We start from the raw sequence: 23,553 nt of genomic DNA, 5'->3' as shown, positions 1-23,553 counted from the left end.
AAATGTTAAAATAAGTTTAAGGAAAAATCTGTATTTATATTTAATCTATATTCTATTTATATTCACTAAATAGGCATGCCCTGAAAACCCAAAGACCAGCGCTTCAGCTGTACTAAATCAGGATAGCTCCACTGATTTACACATGCTGAAGAGCTGGCCCAAAACATGTTGGCATTCTGTGGGAGTCATAACATGGAACATACATCATGAAGATCCCACTAACACTTACATTCTGAGTAGTAGGTATGCTTAAAACTTCAGGTTTCCAATAAAAGTATATAAAGAGGTTGCTATTCATCCTACTAATGATCAAAAAGTGTATCTTAAAGCAGTGGAATGAGATAATAGCTCCTGACATATACGAACAGATACAACACATTTAACATCATCTTCCCAAGCTGGAACACACAACCTTCCTCCTTTTGCAACATCTGCACATATTGCAAGCATAGTCAATAATGGACTATCATTTACTGGCCACCATCAGTATACTTAGTGCTGTATATTTGGTTGTCCTGGTAATAGCCCCTTGCTGTTGCTATGGCAACTGAGTTCAATTATTAGGGGATAGCCCTGCCAGTTTTGGCTGGTTTGGTTAGTTCAGTGTGTGTAAATAAATGGTTGCTTTTTAAGGCTTACAGCTCTCCGGTCTCCAGTGATTTCTTCCTAAACTTGCTGCCCCCAAGGATACAACAAAGTGGCAATGAGGATAGAACACCTGTGCTGCGTCAGCAACAGAAGGAAGTAGAAGTCAAGGTAAAGAAAGAAAAAAAAAAAACTACCACCAAACTCTTTTAGCTGCTTCTTGTTGGCATTAACTGTGAAACTGAAACTAAAACCATGACTACACTTACACTTTTGAGGAAGATACAGTGCAATGGCATGTGTATACTGAGCGTTTTCAGCTTTTTGTTATTGCAAATGGACATTACAGAAGCGAAGAAGGTGCCAATATTCTTAAGTGTTGTAGGAGCTAAAACCTACTCCCTGCTACGCAGCTTACTACACCCTGTTAAGCCTGAGACCAAATCTTACAGTGACATTGTGGAAATCCTGGGGTCTCATTTTTCCCCAAAACCACTGGTAATTGCTGAAAGATATAGGTTCCACAAAAGAGACCAAAAAGAAGATAAAACAGTTGTACAATTTGTAGCAACTTTAAAAAAGCTAGCAGAACACTGTGAATTTAAGGAGATGTTAAGGATGCCCTGCGTGACAGGTTAGTGTGTGGATTGTACAGTGAAGCTATACAGAAGCACCTACTGACAGAGGCTCAGCTTACTTTACAGAAGGCTGTTGATATTGCAGTCTTCATGGAACTGGCTACAAAGGAGGCACAATACATCTGTGCATCTCCTAAGGTGCATAAAGTGTCACAGGAACCTACGCACAAAACTGTGCAGAGTCAGGAACGTTACCGCTGTGGTAAGCCGGGTCACCAGGCATCAGAATGCTGGTGTAAGGACCTGGTGTGTCGGCACTGTGGCAAAAAGGGACACATTGTGTGTGCCTGTAAACAAAGGAAAAAGAGGCCTGTGGTCTGGCCGACCAAAAGGGGAACCCTTCATACCCTAGAGCAGAACCAGGATGACCAAGGTGACACCTCATCGCAAGAAGAAGTGCCACTGCATGTTTTGTCTTTGGCAGTGGGCTCACATGAATACTGGGTAACCCCGTTGTTGGATGGCAAATCTATACGCATGGAACTGGACACTGGTACAGCTGTCTTGCTGGTCTCCGAGACTGTGTATAAAGAAAAGCTACAGCATCTTCCGCTTAAAGTAACAAAAACTGTTCTGAAGACTTATACAGGAGAAGCTGTGCCCATGTTGGGCACTATTGATGTTAAGATGAAGCTCAATGGACAAGCTGCTAAATTGCCACTGTTTGTGATGAGAGGTAATTACCCAGCCTTAATGGGTAGGTCTTGGCTTGGGAAGATTCTGAACTGGGCAGAAGTGCACCGAATGACTAAAGAAGAAACTAGTCTGACCACTTGTCACGGAGTGTGGGGGAATCAGGGCCCTGCACCCTCGGCTTTCTGCAATTCACCATGACTCTCAGCCAGCCAGCAAAGCAGGTTTATTTAGATGACAGGAACACAGTCCAAGACAGGTCTTGCAGGCACAGACAACAGGATCCTCCCCAATTAGGTCCATCTTGGGGTCCCAGGAGCACCACAGCCCCACTGGGGGGTCAGAGCCTTGTCTGTGCTTCCTTCCATTCCCCAGCCAGCTCCTGAAAACCCCTCTGACTCCCCAGCTTCTCCTCCCCCCAGCCTTTGTTCAGCTTCCCGGGCAGAGGTGTCACCTGGCCTCTAACCCCTTCCTGGGTTCTCACGTTACATGCTCAGGCATCGTCCCTCAAGGCCAGTCTCCCATCCCCCAATACAGATCGTCCTCCCTGGCCAACACTCCCCACTCAGCATTCACTGACCACAGTAAGAACAGTCTCAGTTTGTCACACTACTATACTAAGGAAACATGCTGCTGTTTTTGGAGAGGATCTGGGAAGTATGAAGGGAATCCCTGTGACATTGAACATTAAACCTGACAGTCAACCAAAATATCTGAAAGCCCGACCTGTGCCATATGCCATCAGGTCAAACGTTGACGTGGACCTGGAGCGCCTGGTCACCAGTGGAGTCTTAATACCAGTAACCAATAGCCCATGGGCCACTCCTATCATTCCAATAGTGAAGAAAGATGGCTCGCTCCGGATTTGCAGTTATTTTAAAGTCACTGTCAGCCCGGTGTTGCGTGCAGAGCAATACCCACTTCCCCGCACCGATGACCTCTTCGCGGGCCTGGCTGGGGGACAAAAGTTCAGTAAGATTGATCTGAGTCAAGTGTATTTGCAGATGCATGCCGATGAAAAGTCCCAAGAGCTGTTGACTATTGTGATTCACAAGGGACTTTTATCGATACTGTCGCCTACCCTTTGGAATAACGTCTGTTCCTGCCCTGTTCCAGAGGGCTATGGACTAGATCTTGTGTGGCTTGCCAGAAGTTCAGTGCTATCTGGATGACATCCTGGTCACTTGAAGAAATGAAGAGGATCACTTAAAGAATTTAGAGGCTACCCTACAAAGACTGGAAGAGTATGGCCTATGAGTCCGCAAAGACAAGTGTGAATTCTTCCAGCCCTCTGTTGAATATTTGGGACACATCATTGATGCTGTGGGTCTTCATAAGGCCCCTGCAAAAGTTAAGGCTATTTTGGAGGCTCCCCAACCTCGAAATGCTAGCCAGCTGCGCTCATTTCTAGGACTACTGAACTATTATGGACAGTTCATCTCACACTGTTAAAACCACTTCACGAACTCCTTGGGCAGAAGTGGGACTGAGGCCTGTAATGTTGCATTTAATAAAGCTAAAGATGCATTGCTAAATTCTGATTCTAATACACTTTCATCCATCCTTACCCCTACAATTGGCCTGCGATGCCTCCCCATATGGAGTAGGAGCAGTCGTGTCACCCATTATGCCTTCGGAAGAAGAGAGACTTATTGCTTTTGCTTCACACACTCTAAGCAAAGCAGAAACTAACTATGCCCAAATCGAACATGAGGCATTGGGAATCGTTTTTGGAATTTGGAAGTTTCATAAGTACCTGTTTGGGTGGAAGTTTACTCTTCTCACAGACCATAGACCTCTGACATCAATTTTTGTACCCTAAATAGGTATCCCCCCATTAGCTGCTAGTCATATGCAACGTTGGGCATTGTTACTTTCAGCACACATATATGAAATCAAATATACGAAATCCACTCTGCACAGCAATGCAAATGGTCTCTCAAGGTTGCCTTTGCTAGTCAAACATCAAGATACTGCCCAAAAGGAAATATTCTACTTTGAACAGGGAGAGAATACATCTATCACTGCTACTCAGACAAAGAAGGCAACTCACGTTGACCCAGTATTGTCCCAAGTTATGGACCTGGTGATGCATGGCAAATCTTGACAAACCTCTCCAGTCTCACCCAACCTTGTTACCTACATGTCCAAGACAATGGAGTTATCAATCCAATCTGGTTGTTTGTTTTGGAGGAGATGTGTCATTATCCCACCACCACTGAGATCACAGATGTTAGAACAGCTACATTCCGGTCACTGTGGAATAGAGCACATGAAGGAAATTGCACAAAGCTATTTTTGGTGGCCTGGTTTGGACAGTGCTATTGAAGAGAAGGCAAGAATTTATATGTCATGTCAGGGTGTCAGGAATGCACCCCAGTGTGCGCCCCTACACCCCTGGGACTGGCCTGAAAACCCGTGGAAATGTATTCACGTTGACTTCGCTGGCCCCCTTGAAGGAAGCATGTTCTTAGTGGTGGAAGATGCCCATTCTAAATGGCCAGAAGTCTCTATAATGCAGTTCACTACTGCAGAGAGTACTATCCAAAAACTATGGGGACTCTTTAGTTGTTTCGGTCTGCCAGAACTTGTGAGCAACAACGGACCACAGTTCATCTCTCAGGAGTTTCAAAAATTTTTGAAAGCAGGGTGTCGATGGACATTGAGACCTGCAGGGAATCCTCCAGGGAGAAGCTCTGGAAGGTTTCCAAGAGGTACTTGTTAATTCTCTGCCGCAGATTCCAAGGCATTGCAGCCTTGTTAGTTCCCCCACTGTAGGAAACTGTACCATGCCATTTAGCGAGCACTGGAGCTGGGACCAAAACAGCACATAGCTGAGCTGCATATACACCAAGGTGAAAGCCGCAAGCATTCAGCAGCTGAGCCATGGTTTCTCTGGTCACCCTCAGCAGCAAGATGTCAGCCAGCAGGTTAGCTACTTATGAAAAAGGGTGGGATAATTTTAGAATGAGATCCCTGCAAAGATGCCCTGCAAGCCATGACCTTTTTGTCCATATGCACAACAGCCTTCCCCCACTCCCGAAACTCACCATGACTGGGGTGCGTGCGGAGCTGTGTGCCTGCCTAGAGTCTCAGAGGGAAAGTGATTTCTACTAACAAAATATCCTTTTTACTAAAATGTTTCAATTGTTTGCTGAAATGTAACAATCCCTTTTCTGTTCAGCACAGACCTTGAAGAAGACAACATGCAACCTCGCAGACCGGCTGTGGCACATAAGAAAAAGCCTAGGCACAGCAAAGAAGACATGTTCCACAAGGTTATACAGCGTGATGAGAGACAGACCAGGGAATGGAAAGACTGCTGGGAAGCCAAAAGGCCAGGACAGAAAAGAGAACACTGCTTTTGCTAGGCAAGCGACAGAGCGGATGATAAAAGTTAAGGAGGATCATACAGAGATGCTCAAGTCTCTGATGGGTCTGCTCAATCTGCAGCTGTCAGTTTGAGCGCCACTGCAGCAGATGTACAATTATTTGCCAACCGCACCCCCGTCTATGCCCACACATTCCTTTTCACTTTACAGCACTCCTGAGTTTCCCCATCACTCCACCCCTCTCACAGCTTGCACAATGATAGCTGAAGCTATACGCCATTGTAAAGTTTTACCCTTTTTAACAATAAATAAGGCTAAGGTATTTAATGGTAAAGTGTTTTTATTCTGTGTTCTACAAAAGCATATAGCAATCAATTCACTCTCGGGAACAGGTTCCTAAAGCATTGTATTGCATGGATCTTGGGCCCCAAAATTGTACATGGATGCAACAGGGAAGCAACTCCAAAGCAGACATGCATTACTGCCCCTCATTGTCAAAGTGGTTCCTCAAAGCCTCTCTGATGTTAATAGCAGCCCCCAGGGTCCTCTGACAGCCCTAGCATCTGGCTGTTCAAACTGCAGCCAAGTGCTCTGCCTCAGTGCTCCACATGTGAGCAAATATTTCACCCTTAGATTCACACACATTATGCAAAGTGCAGCACGCAGCTATGACCATGGGAATATTATCCCTGGTAAGGTCTAGCCCCGCCATTTAAACACCTCAAGCGAGCTTTCAAATGGCCAAAGGCACATTCAACTACCATGCGGCACCTGCTCAGCCTGTTGTTAAAATGCTCCTTGTTGCTGTCCAGGTGCCCTGTGTAAGGTTTCATGAGCCAGGGCTGTTAGGGGTAAACTGAGTCTCCCAGGATTAGTACGGGCATTTCCAAATCCCCCACTGTGAACTTGTGGTCTGGAAAGAAAGTCCCCGGCTCTGTACATGCCACTGTTCCTGAAGATGTATGTGTCATGCACCTTTCCAGACTAGCCTGCATTGATGTCCATGAAATGCCCCCAGTGATCCACAAGCACCTGCAACACCATGAGATGTATCCCTTCCTATTGATGTATTCAGAGGCAAGGTGGTCTGGCACTAAAATTGAAATGTGTGTGCCATCAATCGCCCCACCACAATTACGGAAACCCATATCTGCAAAGCCATCCACCATTCCATGCACATTTCAGAGAGTCACAGTCCTACGCAGGAGGATGCAATTTATTGCCCTGCACACTTGGGGTAGGTCTACACTACAAAATTATGTCAAATTTATAGAGGTCGATTTTTTAGGAAGCACTTTTATACAGTCGATTGTGCGTGTCCCCACTAAGCACATTAAGTTGGTGGAGTGCATCCACAGTACCGAGCCTAGCATTGACGTACCGAGGTTAGCAGAGCATTGCACTGTAGGTAGCTATCCCAGAGTTCCCACAGTCTCCACCACCCATTGGAATTCTTGGTTGAGCTCCCACGGCCTGTTGAGGCAAAAACATTATCATGGCTGGTTTTGGGTACATGTCATCGGTCGCCTCTCCCTCCGTGAGAGCAACAGCAGACAATCGTTTCACGCATTTTTTCCGCCCATATGCCATACCACAGCAAGCGTGAAGCCCGCTCAGCTCAGCCGCCGTTGTTGTGTCCTGTGTGCTGCTGGCAGCAGACGGTACAATAGGGCTGCAAACCATCGTAACACTTCCGCTGCCATTCTGCTCTCCTGCTCTGGCAGCTGACGGTATGGTTGGGCTGAAAAACATCATCACGCTTCCGCTGCCACTCTACTCTCCTGCAGATGCTATACCACAGCAAGCATGGAGCCCGTTCAGATCACCAAGAAAGTTATGAGCATTGTAAACACTTGGCGCATTATCCTGCAGTATATGCAGCACCAGAACCTGCAAAAGCAGGCGAGGAAGCAACAGCAGCGCGGTGACGAGAGTGATGAGGACATGGACACAGACTTCTCTCAACACACGGGCCCTGGCAATTTGGACATTATGATGGTAATGGGGCAGGTTCATGCCGTGGAACGCTGATTCTGGGACCGGGAAACAAGCACAGAATGGTGGGAGTGCATAGTGTTGCAGGTCTGGGATGATTCCCAGTGGCTGCAAAACTTTTATATGCATAAGGGCACTTTCATGGAACTTTGTGACTTGCTTTCCCCTGCCCTGAAGCGCAAGAATACCAAGATGAGAGCAGCCCTCACATTTCACAAGCAAGTGATGATAGCCCTCAGGAATCTTGCAATGCCAGACAGCTACCGGTCAGCCAGGAATCAATTTGGAGTTGGCAAATCTACTGTGGGGGCTGTTGTGATCCAAGTAGCCAATGCAATCACTGAGCTGCTGATATCAAGGGTAGTGACTCTGGAAAATGTGCAGGTCTTAGTGGATGGCTTTGCTGCAATGGGATTCCCTAACTGTGGTGCGGTGATAGACGTAACGCATATCCCTATCTTGGGACCGGAGCACCAAGAAAGCGAGTACATAACCAAAAGGGATACTTTTCAATGGTGCTGCAAGCACTGGTGGATCACAAGGGACGTTTCACCAACAGCAGCGTGGGATGGCTGGGAAAGGTACATGACACTCACATCTTCAGAAACACTGGTCTGTCTGAATGGCTGCAGCAAGGGACTTTCTTTCCAGACCAGAAAATAACCATTGGGGACGTTGAAATGCCTATACTTATCCTTGGGGACCCAGCCTACCCCTTAATGCAATGGCTCATGAAACCATACACAGGCAGCCTGGACAGTAGTCAGGAGCTATTCAACTATAGGTTAAGCATGTGCAGAATGGTGGTAGAATGTGCATTTGGATGTTTAAAAGCATGCTGGCGCAGTTTACTGACTCGGTTAGACCTCAGCAAAACCAATATTCCCATTGTTATTACTGCTTGCTGTGTGCTCCACAATATCTGTGAGAGTAAAGGGGAAGACATTTATGGTGGGATGGGAGGTTGAGGCAAATCACCTGGCCGCTGATTACACGCAGCCCGACACCAGGGCGGTTAGAAGAGCACAGCAGCGTGTGCTGTGCATCATAGAAGCTTTGAAAACCAGTTTAATGACTGGCCAGTCTATGGTGTGAAAATTCTGTTTGTTTCTGCTTGATGAAAACCCACCCCCTTGGTTCACTCTACTTCCCTGTAAGCCAACCACCCTCCCCTCCCCCCTTTGATCACCGCTTGAAGAAGCAATAAAGTCGTTGTTTCAAATTCATGCATTCTTTATTAATTAGTCACAGAAATAAGGGGATAACTGCCAAAGTAGCCTGGGAGGGGTGGTGGAGGAGTGAAGCACCAAATGGGGTGGTGGAGGATGGGAGGAGGAAAGGACAAGGCCACACTGCACTTCAAAACTTATTGAATGCCAGCCTTCTGTTGCTTGGACAGTCCACTGGAGTGGAGTGGTTGGGTGCCTGGAGTCCCCTTCCCTGCATACTTGGGCGTCTGGGTGAGGAAGCTATGGAACTTGGGGAGGAGGGTGGTTGGTGACATAGGGGCTGCAGCAGCGGTCTGTGCTCCTGCTGCCTTTCCTGCACCTCAACCATACGCCAGAGCATATCAGTTTGTTCCTCCAGTAGCCTCAGCATTGCCTCCTGCCTCCTCTCATCACACTGCCGCCACAGCTCCTCTTGCTCCCGCCACCTCTCATCTTGCACGTCCCTCCTGTCCTTGTGTTCATTGGTGCTTTCCTGGACTCTGACATTGTTTGCCTCCATGCATTCCGCTGGGCTCTTTCAGTGCAGGAGGACTGCATGAGCTCAGACAACATTTCATCGCTAATGCGTTTTTTCGCCTTCTAATCTTTGCTATCCTCTGGGAAGGAGAAGATAGTGTGAGCGTTGAAACATCTGCAGCTAGTGGTGGCTAAGAGCGGGGATGATTTCTTTTCAGCCACAGGCGCACAGCCCAGCAGGAATGGCCACCTCTGAATGTCCCCCTAATAAAATTCCCCTATTTCAAACAGGATAACACAGAGAGATAAAGAACGGATGTTGCTTGACTGCATTCCAGAAGCTTTACTGGCCATGAATACATCCCAAGTCTTCAGGGCAAATTAATCATTAAACATGCTTGCTTTTAAACCATGTATTATATTTACAAAGGCACACTCACCAGAGAGGCCTTCTCCCCTTCAAGGTCCAAGAGCCCGAGTTGAGAGGGTAATGTCTCCAGGGTGATAAACAGTTCCTGGCATTTGGAAGAAGGGTTTCTCCACTTGCCTGCTGTGCGCTAACTTCAACCTCATCCTCATCATCATCTTCCTTGTCTCCAAAATCCTCATCCTTGTTGTGTGACACTCCCTTGCAGGAGTCCACATACAGAGGTGGGGTAGTTGTAGGGGCATCCCCTAGAATTGCATGCAGCTCCTGATAGAAGTGGCATGTCTGGAAGTCTGACCCGTTTGCCTCTTCGGTTTTTTGGTAGGCTTGCCTGAGCACCTTAAGTTTCACGCGGCACTGCTGTGGGTCCTTGTTATAGCCTCTGTCCTTCATGCCCTTGGAGATTTTTTCAAATATTTTGGCATTTCGTCTTTTGGAATGGAGTTCTGATAGCACGGATTCGTCTCCTCATACAGCAATCATAGACTCATAGACTCATAGATTCTAGGGTCAGAAGGGACCAATGTGATCATCTATCTTCAAATTGTGGTTTGAAGACCTCAAGCATCAGAGAATCCACCAGCAAGTGACCCATGCCCCACGCTGCAGAGGAAGGCAAAAAACCTCCAGGGCCTCTGCCAATCTGCCCCGGAGGAAAATTCCTTCCCGACCCCAAATATGACGATCAGCTAAACCCTGAGCATGTGGGCAAGACTCACCAGCCAGCATTCAGAAAAGAATTCTCTGCAGTAACTCAGATCCCATCCCATCCAACATCCCATCACCGACCACTGGGCATACTTATCTCCTGATAATCAAAGATCAATTGCCAAAATTAGGCTATCCCATCATACCATCCCTTCCATAAACTTATCAAGCTTAATCTTAAAGCCAAATATGTCTTTTGCCCCCACTACTCCCCTTGGAAGGCTGTTCCAGAACTTCACTCCTCTAACGGTTAAAAACCTTCGTCTAATTTCAAGTCTAAACTTCCTAGTGTCCAGTTTATACCCATTTGTTCTTGTATCTACATTGGTACTAAGCTTAAATAATTACTCTCCCTCCCTAATATTAATCCCTCTGATATATTTATAAAGAGCAAGCATATCCCCCCTCAGCCTTCTTTCGGCTAGACTAAACAAGCCAAGCTCTTTGAGTTTCCTTTCATATGACAGGTTTTCCATTCCTCGGATCATCCTAGTAGCCTGTCTCTGAACCTGTTCCAGTTTGAATTCATCCTTCTTAAACGTGGGAGACCAGAACTGCACACAGTATTCCAGGTGGGGTCTCACCAGTGCCTTATATATCGGTACTAACACCTCCTTATCTTTGCTGGAAATACCTCGCCTGATGCATTCTAAAACCGCATTAGCTTTTTTAACGGCCAAATCACATTGGCGGCTCATAGTCATCCTGTGATCTACCAATTCCCCAAGGTCCTTCTCCTCCTCTGTTGCTTCCAACTGATGCGTCCTCAATGTATATCTAAAGTTCTTATTATTAATCCCTAAGTGCATGACCTTGCACTTTTCACTATTAAATTTCATCCTATTACTATTACTCCAGTTTACAAGGTCATCCAGATCTTCCTGTATGATATCCCAGTCCTTCTCCGTGTTAGCAATACCCCCCAACTTTGTGTCATCCGCAAACTTTATTAGCACATTCCCGCTTTTTGTGCCAACATCAGTAATAAAAAGGTTAAATAAGATTGGTCCCAAAACCGATCCTTGAGGAACTCCACTTGTAACCTCCTTCCAGCCTGACAGTTCACCCTTCAGTACAACCCGTTGTAGTCTCCCCTTTAACCAGTTCCTTATCCACTTTTCAATTTTCATATTCATCCCCATCTTTTCCAATTTGACTAATAATTCCGCATGTGGAACCGTATCAAATGCCTTACTGAAATTGAGGTAAATTAGGTCTACCGCATTTCCTTTGTCTAAATAATCTGTCACCTTCTCAAAGAAGGAGATCAGGTTGGTTTGGCATGATCTACCTTTAGTAAAACCATGTTGTACTTTGTCCCAATTACCATTGACCTCAATGTCCTTAACTACTTTCTCCTTCAAAATTTTTTCCAAGACCTTACATATTACAGATGTCAAACTAACAAGCCTATAGTTACTCGGATCACTCTTTCTCCCTTTCTTAAAGATAGGAACTACGTTAGCAATTCTCCAGTCGTACGGTACAACCCCTGAGTTTACCGATTCATTAAAAATTCTCGCTAACGGGCTTGCAATTTCATGCACCAGTTACTTTAATATTCTCGGATGAAGATTGTCTGGGCCCTCCGATTTTGTCCCATTAAGCTGTTCAAGTATGGCTTCTACCTCAGATGTGGTAATATCCACCTCCATATCCTCATTCCCGTTTGTCATCCTTCCATTACCCCTAAGCTCCTCATTAACCTTATTAAAGACTGAGGCAAAGTACTTATTTAGATATTGGGCCACGCCTAGGTTATCCTTAACCTCCTTTCCATCCTCAGTGTTTAGCGGTCCCACTTCTTCTTTCTTTGTTTTCTTCTTATTTATATGGCTATAGAACCTTTTACTATTGGTTTTAATTCCCTTTGCAAGGTTCAACTCTACTTGGCTTTTAGCCTTTCTCACTTTATCCCTACATGTTCTGACCTCACTAAGGTAGCTTTCCTTGCTAATCCCACCCTTCTTCCACTCCTTGTAGGCTTTCTGCTTTTTCTTAATCACCTCTCTGAGATGCTTGCTCATCCAGCTTGGTCTACAACTCCTGCCTATGGTTTTTTTCCCCTTTCTTGGGATGCAGGCTTCTGATAGTTTCTCCAGCTGCGACTTAAAGTAATTCCAGGCCTCCTCTGCATTTAGATCCACAAGTTCTTCAGTCCAATCCACTTCCCTAAGTTCCTTAATTCTTTAAAGTTAGCCCTTTTGAAATCAAAAAACCCTAGTCCCAGATCTATTTTTGTTTATCCTTCCATCTAGTTTGAACTGAATTAGCTCATGATCACTCGAACCAAGGTTGTCCCCTACAACCATTTCTTCTATGCGGTCCTCACTACTCACCAAAACCAAATCTAAAATGGCATCCCCTCTTGTTGGTTCTTCAACTACTTGGTGAAGAAATCCATCTGCTATCACATCCAGAAAAATCTGAGCCCTATTATTCTTGCTAGCACTTGTCCTCCAGTCTACATCTGGGAAGTTAAAGTCTCCCATGATCACACATTTCCCATTAGTGTTTGCTTCATTAAAAACATTAAAGAGGTCTCTATCCATATCCAAATCAGATCCCGGCGGTCTGTAGCACACCCCAAGCACTATCTCAGGGGAGGCTCTAGTAGCTTTCTTTCCCAGTGTGATTTTTGCCCAGACAGACTCTGTCTTGTCCATTCCATCACTTCTTATTTCTTTACAGTAAACCTCCTCATTGATGTACAATGCTACTCCACCACCTTTGCCTTTATTTCTGTCTTTCCTAAACAGCACATAGCCTTCAATACCCGTACTCCAGTCATGACTACTATTCCACCATGTTTCTGTTATCCCTATAATATCCGGTTTCACTTCCTGTACCAGTAGCTCTAGTTCCTCCATTTTGTTCCCTAGGCTCCTCACATTAGTGTACAGACATCTTAATTTTTGCCGTTTGGCTTCACTCACATTCTGTACCCTGTTAGGCACAGACATTCTACCACCAGCATCACCTGTTAATCTGTTATCTACACTACCCTTCCTCCTTATGCCAATTCTTCTGTCCACGGCTGTATCCCCTCTTACTTTGTTTACTTCCCTCTTAAGGTTAAATTCCGGCGTGGAGATCTCCTGGACATCTCCCAACCATCTCCCCCAAATTTCTAGTTTAAAGCTCTCTTAATCAGGTCGGCGAGCCTCCATCCTAGAAGTCTATTTCCCTCCTTACTCAGGTGAAGTCCATCCTGAGAGAACAGTCTTCTGTCCGTAAATGCTTCCCAATGGCCGTACATCCCAAAGCCCTCCTTATAGCACCACTGCCTGAGCCATCTGTTGATCGCCATAATCTTGTTACACCTTTGTCGCCCTTCTCTAGGAACCGGCAGAATGCCACTGAAGATCACCTGAGCCTTGATTTCCTTAAGCGTCTTCCCCAGTCTGGCATAGTCTCCCTTGATACATTCCAGAGAGTATCTAGCCGTATCATTCTTTCCCACATGAAGGACAATCAACGGATTCTTCCCTGCTCCCGCTAGTATCCTTTTCAGCCTCAGGTCCACATCCTGTATCTTAGCACCCGGCAAACAGCACACCCTTCTGTTCTCCCGATCAGCTCTAGTTACAAGCCTGTCTATTCTTCTCAGTAAGGAGTCTCCAATCACATAGACCTGCCTTTTCCTGGTGACAGTGTGATTCTCCGGTCTATCCCCCGCACCCACTGGCTGCAAGTCCTCTCCATTCCTATTCCCCCTTGCAATCCTCCTGGGGCTCATATATGGTGTTGCCTCTATTGACTCCTCCCCTCCTCTTGTAGGACTATCAGCTCTTCTCTTTTTCCTTGCTCTCTCTCCTTCAGCGGCCACTTGCTGTGCCCCTTCTTCATTTTCCAACTCTGCAAACCTGTTCCTGAGTTCTATTTCTCCTTCACTGGCCCGTCTTTTCCTCTGCCTGGTTCTCTTCATCACATGCTTCCACCGTCCACTTTTCTCACCCAGCAGTCTCTCCTCTGAATTCTTTCGTCCTGCTTCCATCTGCAGGTCTGAGCTTATCCCTTCAGCCTCCTCGTGTCTGTGCTCCATCATCTGCTCAAACCCCCTCCTAAACTCAACCAGAGTTTGCACCTGCATCTCCAGTCCTTGGATCTTTTCTTCCATCAGCTCTATCAGGCGGCACTTCATGCAGACAAAACTCTTTTCAGGCGCCCCCTCCAGGATCATGTACACGCCGCAGCTTCCACATCCGGTCATCCTCATTGTGTCTTTCACTGCTACCTCTGTATCAGTTATAGCCCTCCCACCTAAAGCCTGGTAGTCAACACCACACAAATCCCCAGCAGGCACCAGACCACCACCCTATCCCTTAACTAGCTTGTCAGTTCCTCTGTCTTAGTCTCCCCTGCAACCTCCCTCGGAAACTCCCACTGAAACTCCCATTTACAGCTCTGTTTGCTGGCTCCTGTGCTGCTGCAGCTGTCTGTGCCGCTGCCTGACTGGCTGGCTACTTATATAGGACCCCTAATCAGGTATGCCCCGCCCCCTAATCAGGGCTCCGCTGCTCTCCCAGCACACTGCCCTTAGCAGCCTCCACATCAGATCCAGTACCTCCCATTCGGTCCATGCTGGAGCTCTTCTGTGATTCTGGGACTCCATGGTCACCTGTGCTGATGAGCTCTGCATGGTCACCTGTGCTAATCAACTTGCCATGCTGGCCAAACAGGAAATAAAATTCAAAAGTTCACGGGGCTTTTCCTGTCTACCTGGCCAGTGCATCTGAGTTGAAATTGCTGTGCAGAGCGGTCACAATGGAACACTCCTGGAAGCTCCCGGAGACCAATACCGTCAAATTGCATCCACACTACCCCCAAATTCGACCTGGCAATGTCAATTTCAGCGCTAATCCCCTCGTTGGGGAGGAGTACAGAAATCGATTTTAAGAGCCCTTTAAGTCGACAAAAATGGCTTCATCGTGTGGACGGGTGCAGGGTTAAATCAATCTAACGCTGCTAAATTCGACCTAAACTCATAGTGTAGACCAAGGCTTGGAGTAATACAGCCCCAACAGTGAACTTCCCCATTCCAAATTGATTTGGAAGGATGGGGGAGCACCTCACCATATGGTGACTCCTCCTCCCCGCAGCTGAGGAGTAATGGAGGCAAGAAACAGGGGAGGATGCTGAGCTTCCTGCAGCTGGAGGAGGTTTCTGGGCATGGGTCTGATGCAACCCCAGCCACTCCTTGCAGGGGAAGAAGTCCTGTTCTCTCCTGCCTTCCACCCAGCCAGGATTAACACCTGATCCTGGATCAGAGTAGAAGCCACTGGCTGGGATGTTCCCAGCCCTGTGTTGATTTACCTCTCCACTGGCTGCTCCACTTGCCTGAAATTATGTACCTGCACAGCTAGGGAGTGGTGCGTGACTGCTCTTGCAGCTTCCCTGTCAGAAAGTCATTTTTCTATGGGGAAGCAAAGAAATCTGCAGGGGCCATTAATTCTGTACAGAATTCCCCCAAGAGTATGTATCACAGGCCACCAACAGCACAAAGGACCTGCATACTAAGGATGAGGGAAACAGTAATAAGAACATGTAAAAACAGAAAAGAGTCCTGTGGCACTTTATAGACTAACAGAAGTTTTGGAGCATGAGTTTTTGTGGGTGAATACCCACTTCGTCAGATGCATGCATAAGAACATGTGTTTTTATAGAACATCTCTTTGCATAACTAGATTATTTGGAGCTGATTAGGGGGGTTTTTTTAAGAAGATTTAAGCAAATAATTTAAACATCAGAGGTCCCTAGGCCATCATCACCAGGCAATTTTCCATAGCATCATGACAGACATGTATTGAAGAGAAATTTGGAGGAAAGTGTAGTGGCTTACCAGACTCTTTCAGGGACAGTTTACCATGCATAAGGGTTGCATGGAAGATTGTGTGATGTTGCTTGTGAAGCAAGTGAATAATTGGCCAATGCAGTATAAAGAACAGCATTATTAGTAGAGCAGAGGACATGGGGCGCCAACACAATAAAGTACAAATACAGGTAAGAAGGATGGGTCTAAACTGAGAAGGGCCTTAACAAGTCTGGAACTTCTGAAGGTGAAGCCAGTGGAAGGACTCAAAGAGCAGGATGATGTGTTCAGATATATGGGTCAGAAAGATGATCTTAGCAGTAGTATTTTGAATATACCTCAGGGAAGTGAGGGTGAATGTCAGGAAGACCAGAGAAAAGGAGGTTGCAATTGTCAAGATGGGCAAGAATAAGAGCCTAAACAACAGTGAAAAGACTGAATTTTAGAGATGTTACAGACATTTGGACACAGTCTGAAATGGATGCTCATATTTGCATTCCAAAATAATGTTACCATTCCTTTAGTATTTAAACAAAAAAGCAGAAGCAGTAGAAGACTGAAGAAAAGGATGGACATCAGTTCCACACCAACAAATAGCCCTGGTTAGCAAACTTGTAATGAAAAAAACATTACGTTTCTTTTACAGAAGAACAGTGAGGAGCCAAGTAGGAGCCAAGCCCACAAATCTACTCTAACCAGAAAATAAGGAAGATGTGAACAGTCTGACTTTCCTTCTTAAAGGCCTGATCCAAATCCAAATCCAAATCATATCAATGAAAAGACTCCCATTATCTTCAATGGGAGTTGAACTGGTCCTCAAGGAAACAGTGAAAAAGAGAAAGTTTAAAATATCTGCATATAGTCTCTGTCTGTATGAAACTGTTCTCACTTTACCAGCAAGCAATATATAAAAGGTGGTTAATTGGTGGGAAATGCATGCTGTCAATTTCAGCATTGCCGCTTAAGCTTGCAGGTATAGCTATCTTATACCTTCCACAAGAATTCCTTCTCAATTAATGGTGAACCATACATAGATCTATCCAAGAAGTAAAAGTCATTTAGGTCTGAACTATAATTTAAACCTCAACTAGAACATAAAGAATGTAAATAGCAAACATTAAAATAACATAAATAGCATGAATGGATGTAAATGTCAAAGGGAAACAGAGTTGGTCAACAGTGACTAACCCTTATCAACCCACTTCTGAAGCACAGTAAGTGACTAGCCAAACTGTTAAGCATAATGGAGAAGATCTCAATTGGCCATCACTCTGACATGGACTCACAGTACCCAGAGACAGACACACACATAATTTTAAAAGATAAAAGTATATTTGGTGTTGGGTTGATACCGTTCATTATACAGTTCTTGTTTAATAACAATATTTGCATGCTCAAATTTTTGTGGTAATTTTACCAAGATTTTTATTTTACTAACAAAACGGGTTTTCTTCCATCCATATACCCCAGAAGGTTATTTGGACCACCAAAGAATTATTGTACTGTAAAAAATAAAGATGATCAGCTGCAGATTGTTAATTACTGAACAAAAGCAATACATTTCTGAAATGAATATAAACTCCCTCTCATAGTAACTTGGTAACTCAGTATATTAAGACTTAGCAAGCACTGACAATCAGATTAAAATTATGATTTAAATTCTATTTCTCAACAAAACATGATGGGAACTATTATTCATAACAATTGTAGTTCCCCTTGCAGAATCCAAAGAAAACATGGTTGATGGGTCATGTCCCACTGCTGGGCTGGCATACCTTTCCCTGGATAACAAGTGTCTTTTTAAGGCTGCTGGGTAAATTGTGGTCAACCTTGTAACAGTACACTAAGCTATCAACATTAAGTAGCCAATGCCAATCAAGAATGAGATAAGAAGGGAATAAGATGTAAATAAAGAAAATCTCATTTAATTACAACAGCTTGTTTTCATTTCAATAAATGTATTTCTTGGATATTTCCATTTCACCTAAAAGAACAAATTTCATAACTTGTTTGTAACTGCAAGGACTAAAACTCAGCAATATATATTAGATAAACCATGCATAACAGATTAAAAATAATTGATAGATTCTTCATCTTAATTAAAAAGTCACTTCAGTTGAGAAAATACATGCTGCAACTGCCTTTAACTTTAGGTAACTTAATCAACAATTGTTAGAGCAGCATTCACCCTGTTAAGGCTCAGATCTTCTAGATGATGAAAATGCTAAAGAACAACCAGACCTGCAAAGACTCTCCTCCATTTTAGATTTTTTTTTAACCTGAACCTGTCAATGAAAAGTTTTAAGTGAAAGGAATTCAAGATCACTATACAGATTTTAAAAAATGCTCTCCACCCAGCAACTCCCACTGAAAACAATGGAGAATCTCTCCTCCCCACCTCAAACTGGGGCCTGACCTTTGTTAAAAACTTGGCCACTTATTTAGGTGCCTAAATGGGAACTATAGGTTGTTGGGCCCTTTTGAAAATCGGGTCTAAGACGTATAGTTCTTATAAATAGGTAACAAAAAGTACTGTAGCATAAAACTAATAATAATTTTTCATGCAAATTGAACAGGAAATCACAATGGGATGTGCTCACATATATTACTGTTTAAAATTGAAGTTCAGTTAATGTACACAATTATTGTTGCTGTCCTTCTAACTTTTGCATTTAATCAAACTACATGATGTTTGTTATCTCAAGTGAATGTAATGATCATAATTGCATTCCATAGGGAGTGATGTTCTCTACCTAGCCATAACATGCATACAGTCACACAGCTCCACTGATTTGCCTCACCTTGTTCTAAAGCAACCACCTCTGCATGAAAGAGTAGTTCAGTCTCCCTGCCCATTTATTCCTGGCCACTGGATTCTATGTGATCACCTGACCGCTTGGAAATGGAATAAGATCTTCTTTCATCAACTTATTTCACACAGGCCTAAGAGCCATCTGACAGTAATATCCACTGTCCTGTTTAGGAACTGAATCAGTAATCGTCAAGTAAAAGGCTCTGTATCCAATTAACAGTCTTCTGAAGCATTTTTTTAAGGCTTGATGCCTTATTGTAGTCTTTTACTGTAAACACTACCACATTAGATGAGAGGAATTTCTAATGCCACATTAATAAATCTAACAGTAACATATTAACAATTTTACTGTGGTTTCACAATACTAAGCAATAACTCAAAACTGACACCCTTAATATTGTTATCTTATAAACACATTTAACACTTCTGTTAATCTGTCAATATCAAGATTATCCCTTTAAAGGGATAACAGAAAAACCATCTAGATTATAAGCAATGTAATATGGCCAGTGTCCAAAAAGACGCCCTTAAATGAAGTTATATTTTAACTGGTTTTAATATTGGCTTGATTTTACTTTTAAAGGACACTGCAAATTGACAGTAAGAAACAATGAACAAAGTTCTATGACACATCAGTGTTTTTATCCATTTGTTTTGTCTGGCCTCTGTGTTATAACACATTGTAGGATCGGAAAAACAAACATACAGCTTTTCTAAAAGTAATATTTACTCAACAGAAAATATTGCTCTTGTTCTGGTTCACCTACTTCCATTTTTATGCTGTAGTTCCGGCCAAGAACACTCTCCAGGAGTTCTTTGATCATCTGGTCTGAGGGAGACTGAAAAGTAGACTGCAGAGAAGCAATTATTTCATCAATAGACCTTGCAACCACTCTCACAGGCAACTTTGGTGTGGAAGTAAGCTCTTCTGGTTTGCTCTGCTGGAAGTTCTCCTCATATATTTTTGAAGTGTCTGGTCTAGTTATGTCTCTAGCCTCTTCCAACTGCTCTGAAGCAGACCTCACACTTGGATGACTGCAGGAGACACGGCTTCTTTTACTCAGTACTCTTCCTGGCTCAACAACTGAATCTTGTTGACTTGCTTTTGAAAGTTCTCTGCATATAATTTTTTTATCTTTTTTCCTAGTAACCTTTTTCTTTTTAGAAGCCTTTTCACTTGAATCAGAATCTATAGAACTAGATTCATTACTTTCTTTACTGTCATTGCTATCTTCTTCAGTTCTATTTGTTTTTACAGTCTGAACGTTTATCTTTACAGAATGGGCTCTACTCTGCACTTTTCTAGTATCTTTGACTTTCTGTAACAGAATGGGGGCGTTATAAGTTACTAGTCTTGGACGAAGAAAAAGTCTGCGATATTTAGGCTTCCGAGGTGGTGCTGCTTGTTTTAACATAGTGATTTTTTTAGTGGTACCTGCTAAAGATGCTATTACTGGCATCTTTACACTTGTACTTTCATGACTACAACTACTATTTTCCATATTTATTTTTTCAGAGTAACTTTTCTGATTTTTGTCAGCACTGTCCTCTTTTACAGAAGATTTATTTCTTTGAGTCATCATACTGAGATCATGAGTTTGTTTTTTCATGTCTCTTACTTCAGGAGAGATCCTTACTTTTCTGTGAATTTCAGAACTGGCAATTAATTCATTAGGGATATTTTTATTTATATTAATGATAGGCTTATGTGAACTCTCTGACCTCTGAAGATGATAGTGCTCTAACTGATGTGACCGATCTGGTGTTAAATCTTCCAGTAAGGGCTGAGTGCTCACATTTGTATGAGCAGTAGCTACTGCTTGTTTGAATTTAAGAAAATCCTGCCGAGATTCCTTGCATATAACCTCACGCTCCTTAATCATATTTAGCTCTTCTAGATAACTTAGTCCAAAGTGCTCATGTTTTCTAGCCATTTCCTTTTAATGTATGTGGCCTGTAAAGCAAAACAGAAATGTGTTTATATATGTTATATACAGACATAGACTCCAATCCTGCAAAGACTTGTGCACATGCTTAACTTTATGAACTGCGAATAGTTCCACTCATTTCAACAGGACTGCTCACAGTATGTACAGTTAAGCATGTCTGACCAGCCACTAGCACTTTAACTACAGCAACTCCAGCCGTTGCTGCCACTGCTAGCAACTGCTGGAAATCTGGTGTAGAGAAGGCCTAAAAACGAGAGTCCTAAACGCAAAAAAAACAGGTGGAGCCTTCACCTGCAATAATAAATGATCCCCTCCAGAAATGTCCTACCCTCTCCCAGCAAAGAAAAAGATCCCCCTAAAGAAACTTCCCTTTAAAAGAGTATCTGGAAAAGATACAACCCCAAAGGAAACCAGCTACCCCCAAAGAGATACAGCCTGACCGCCCCAACATGAAATATACCACCCGAGTCCCCCAAATGGGACCCCTCCTAAGCACGCACCCAGCCCCCAAATGTCCCCTTGGCCCGGCCCAAGCCACCCCCAAAAGACACCACCATACCCCGACGTCCCCACAAAATAACGCGCCCGCAGGCTAAACGACAGCCCGTGGCGCTGAAGGGCCAGTGAGGCCCCAGACCGAGCTCTCACCAGCCCCCGGGGAGACAGCTGGGCACAGCCTTTGTGCCTCGGGCAGGAGGGCAGGGAGAGCCACAGCCACAGCCCTTCCCGCCGGGCGGCGGCTCTGCCCACACACAGGGCCAGGGAGGGGAGGGGGGACGCGCTCGGGAACCTAGCAACAGACCCGCTGGCCTCGGTGCGTGCGGCCCGGCGGGAGAAGAGTGGGACCCGCGGGGCGCCTGCTTTCCGAGAGCGCCCCCTGCAGCCGGGGAGGGTCCAGCGCCGCGCGCCTTACGGGGAGGATGGAGGGCGGAAGGGAGGATGTTCCGGCCCTGCCCGCATTAACTTCACGCGGCCCCGGCTGCATTTCCCCGGCGGTAGCTGTGCCGGTCTCGGCGGGGATGCAAAAGGCGACACAGCTCGCGCTGACGAGATCCACGCTTCATCCAGCGAGTAGCGCGGGGCACCGGTGCCGGACTCACTGCGGAGCGGGTCCAGCTCCTCCAGCAGTCGATGCAGCTGCGCCCGCTTAGGCCAGCCCCCAATGTGGCCCCTGCTCTGCTAATCTCGGGGTCACCCGACGAAGGGGGACACTTGGCTTCCGAGGCAGGCGGAGCGGTCTGGACACCGGGCTGCGTGAGGAGTGTCTTCTCCCCAGCCCCGCGTGGGGACGCAATGGGAAACCTTGTAGCTGCGATCCAGCTGTGGGAACTGTCCCCTGAGGTTACCCGCTGGCTGAGGGGCAGCGACCAGGGTCGGATGTCTCCCAGCCACGAGAGCAAGCAACCTTCAGTCTGATCCTGGATTTTCCTTCAGTCTCTTTTCTTCTCTGTATAAAGAAAACTCTGTTGCGTGTTGGATGATGCTGTGCACTGGCTCCATGACCTTTCTACTCTGAAACTGACTGTCAAAGTGGCATTCATGGGGTTTCATATTTATTACCTCTCAGAGACTTCCAGATAAAGTCCAAATACCGCTTTCTAACTGCCAGCCCTGCAAACTCGGCCTGGAGCTGAAGGTCAGACTTGGCTCTTTCTGGCTCATACTTCAGCAGAAATAAAGTTTTGATCACTGGAATTTAACTAAAAAGGTGGCTGGGCACCCCTGGGACAGAACAAAATCCACTCCTGCTCCCAGAACTCTATCCACTTTGCAGTGCTAACATGAGTCAAAAGTAGAGAAAAACAGTTGTGAATGGAGCCTTCCTTGTTCCTGTGGTTGTAGATAATAACCTAGTTACCTATCCATAGAGGTACTCACTATACCTAATATAGCTAAGATCTGAGAGTTCCATGTTAACACTAATCCTTTTGGAGATTTCTGATTTGGGAGGATAGGGATCCCTTCCTTAAAATAATCAGACCCCATGCAACAGCAAAACCTTTTAGATACTTATCCAAACTGAACCTGGGTATCTCTGAGGCTGGCCCATCATTGATGTAAATGGTCTTCACCACCGAGGTTTATATATCATTCAGAATGAAAGAAGAGCAATATTTCTCAGAAGAGAACCCAAAAGACAGAACCCAGAGAAAGAACAGAGACAGATTAATGAATTTGAACACTTATGCCCTTCCATTTTCTTTTGATAGTCCATCTAAACCCAGAAATTGCCTTGTTATTTTCAGGAAGATGTTTACTCCCAAGATGGAAAATGATTCTCTACTCTCTAAGAGGGTTTGTCACTGCATTTAGCTTTAAGGTGGGAGGGGAAAGAAACCAACAAGAAGTGCCAAAGAAACTGCCTCATCAAGTGTGGTTTCTAGAAGAATCATAGATGAAACATTTCTGGTTCACAACATCCAGGAGACAGGCATCAGGTGCTTGGTGATGAATCCACTTAATTCAGAGACACTCAAACCCAACTGACAGATACAAAGCAGAATCCCTTTCCTTCCAGTTTTTACGCTTATTCCTTCTATTTTCACTTAATGTGCAAAATATTTGGAAGGCTCCCAACCTAGTGGTTTTGCTATGTACCACAGTGCTTGCCCACTTTAATATTTATGTACAAAACAAACCAGGTTGCTGGGTAACCCAGAGGTGAAGGTCAGTGTGTGTTACAGGTCCCCCCTGTGCTGGATCAACAGAGGATTTGAGTTTGCTAAAGCCCCAGCTACAGGGCTCTTTAGCCCAACCTCTAGAGATTTACACTTCCAGATGAGTTCAGTCTCTAGTGTCGGCCAAGATGGTGGCCATCACGAATGCATTAGAAAAATATACAAAGCAAAGCCCCACATAATTTGCCATAATCTGAATTTAGGTGAAGGGTTTAGTACTCTCTACTCCCTTGAGAGGCAGCAATTCCATTGCACTCTAAAAAGATTATAATTAACTGACTTCTACCTTACTGGGTTGC

The 23,553-nt window shown here is 44.8% G+C and overlaps 1 protein-coding gene across 8 annotated transcripts in view; it reads right to left on the bottom strand.

The window, feature by feature from the left end:
• TTC6 (tetratricopeptide repeat domain 6) overlaps nucleotides 1-23,553 on the bottom strand; it is a 153,219-nt gene that overhangs the window by 117,166 nt on the left and 12,500 nt on the right. For 3 of the 8 annotated variants that reach the window (XM_050953835.1, XM_050953840.1, XM_050953839.1), the window contains exons 1-2: nucleotides 21,225-21,320; nucleotides 19,395-20,581 (exon numbers count right to left, since the gene is read on the bottom strand). The exons of 1 other annotated variant lie outside the window; for it this stretch is intronic. In XM_050953835.1, coding sequence (XP_050809792.1) covers nucleotides 19,395-20,561 — 1,167 coding nt within the window. In that variant the 5' untranslated portion in view covers nucleotides 20,562-20,581; nucleotides 21,225-21,320. Of the gene's footprint in view, nucleotides 1-19,394; nucleotides 20,582-21,224; nucleotides 21,321-21,545; nucleotides 21,777-23,553 lie in introns of those variants that run through there. 4 more of the 8 variants (XM_050953837.1, XM_050953841.1, XM_050953842.1 and 1 more) reach the window with 4 other exon arrangements.

Source organism: Gopherus flavomarginatus, chromosome 5 (genome assembly GCF_025201925.1).
Source record: "Gopherus flavomarginatus isolate rGopFla2 chromosome 5, rGopFla2.mat.asm, whole genome shotgun sequence".
Classification (NCBI taxonomy): Eukaryota; Metazoa; Chordata; order Testudines; family Testudinidae; genus Gopherus; species Gopherus flavomarginatus.
This window is presented reverse-complemented; position numbering and strand designations above follow the sequence as displayed.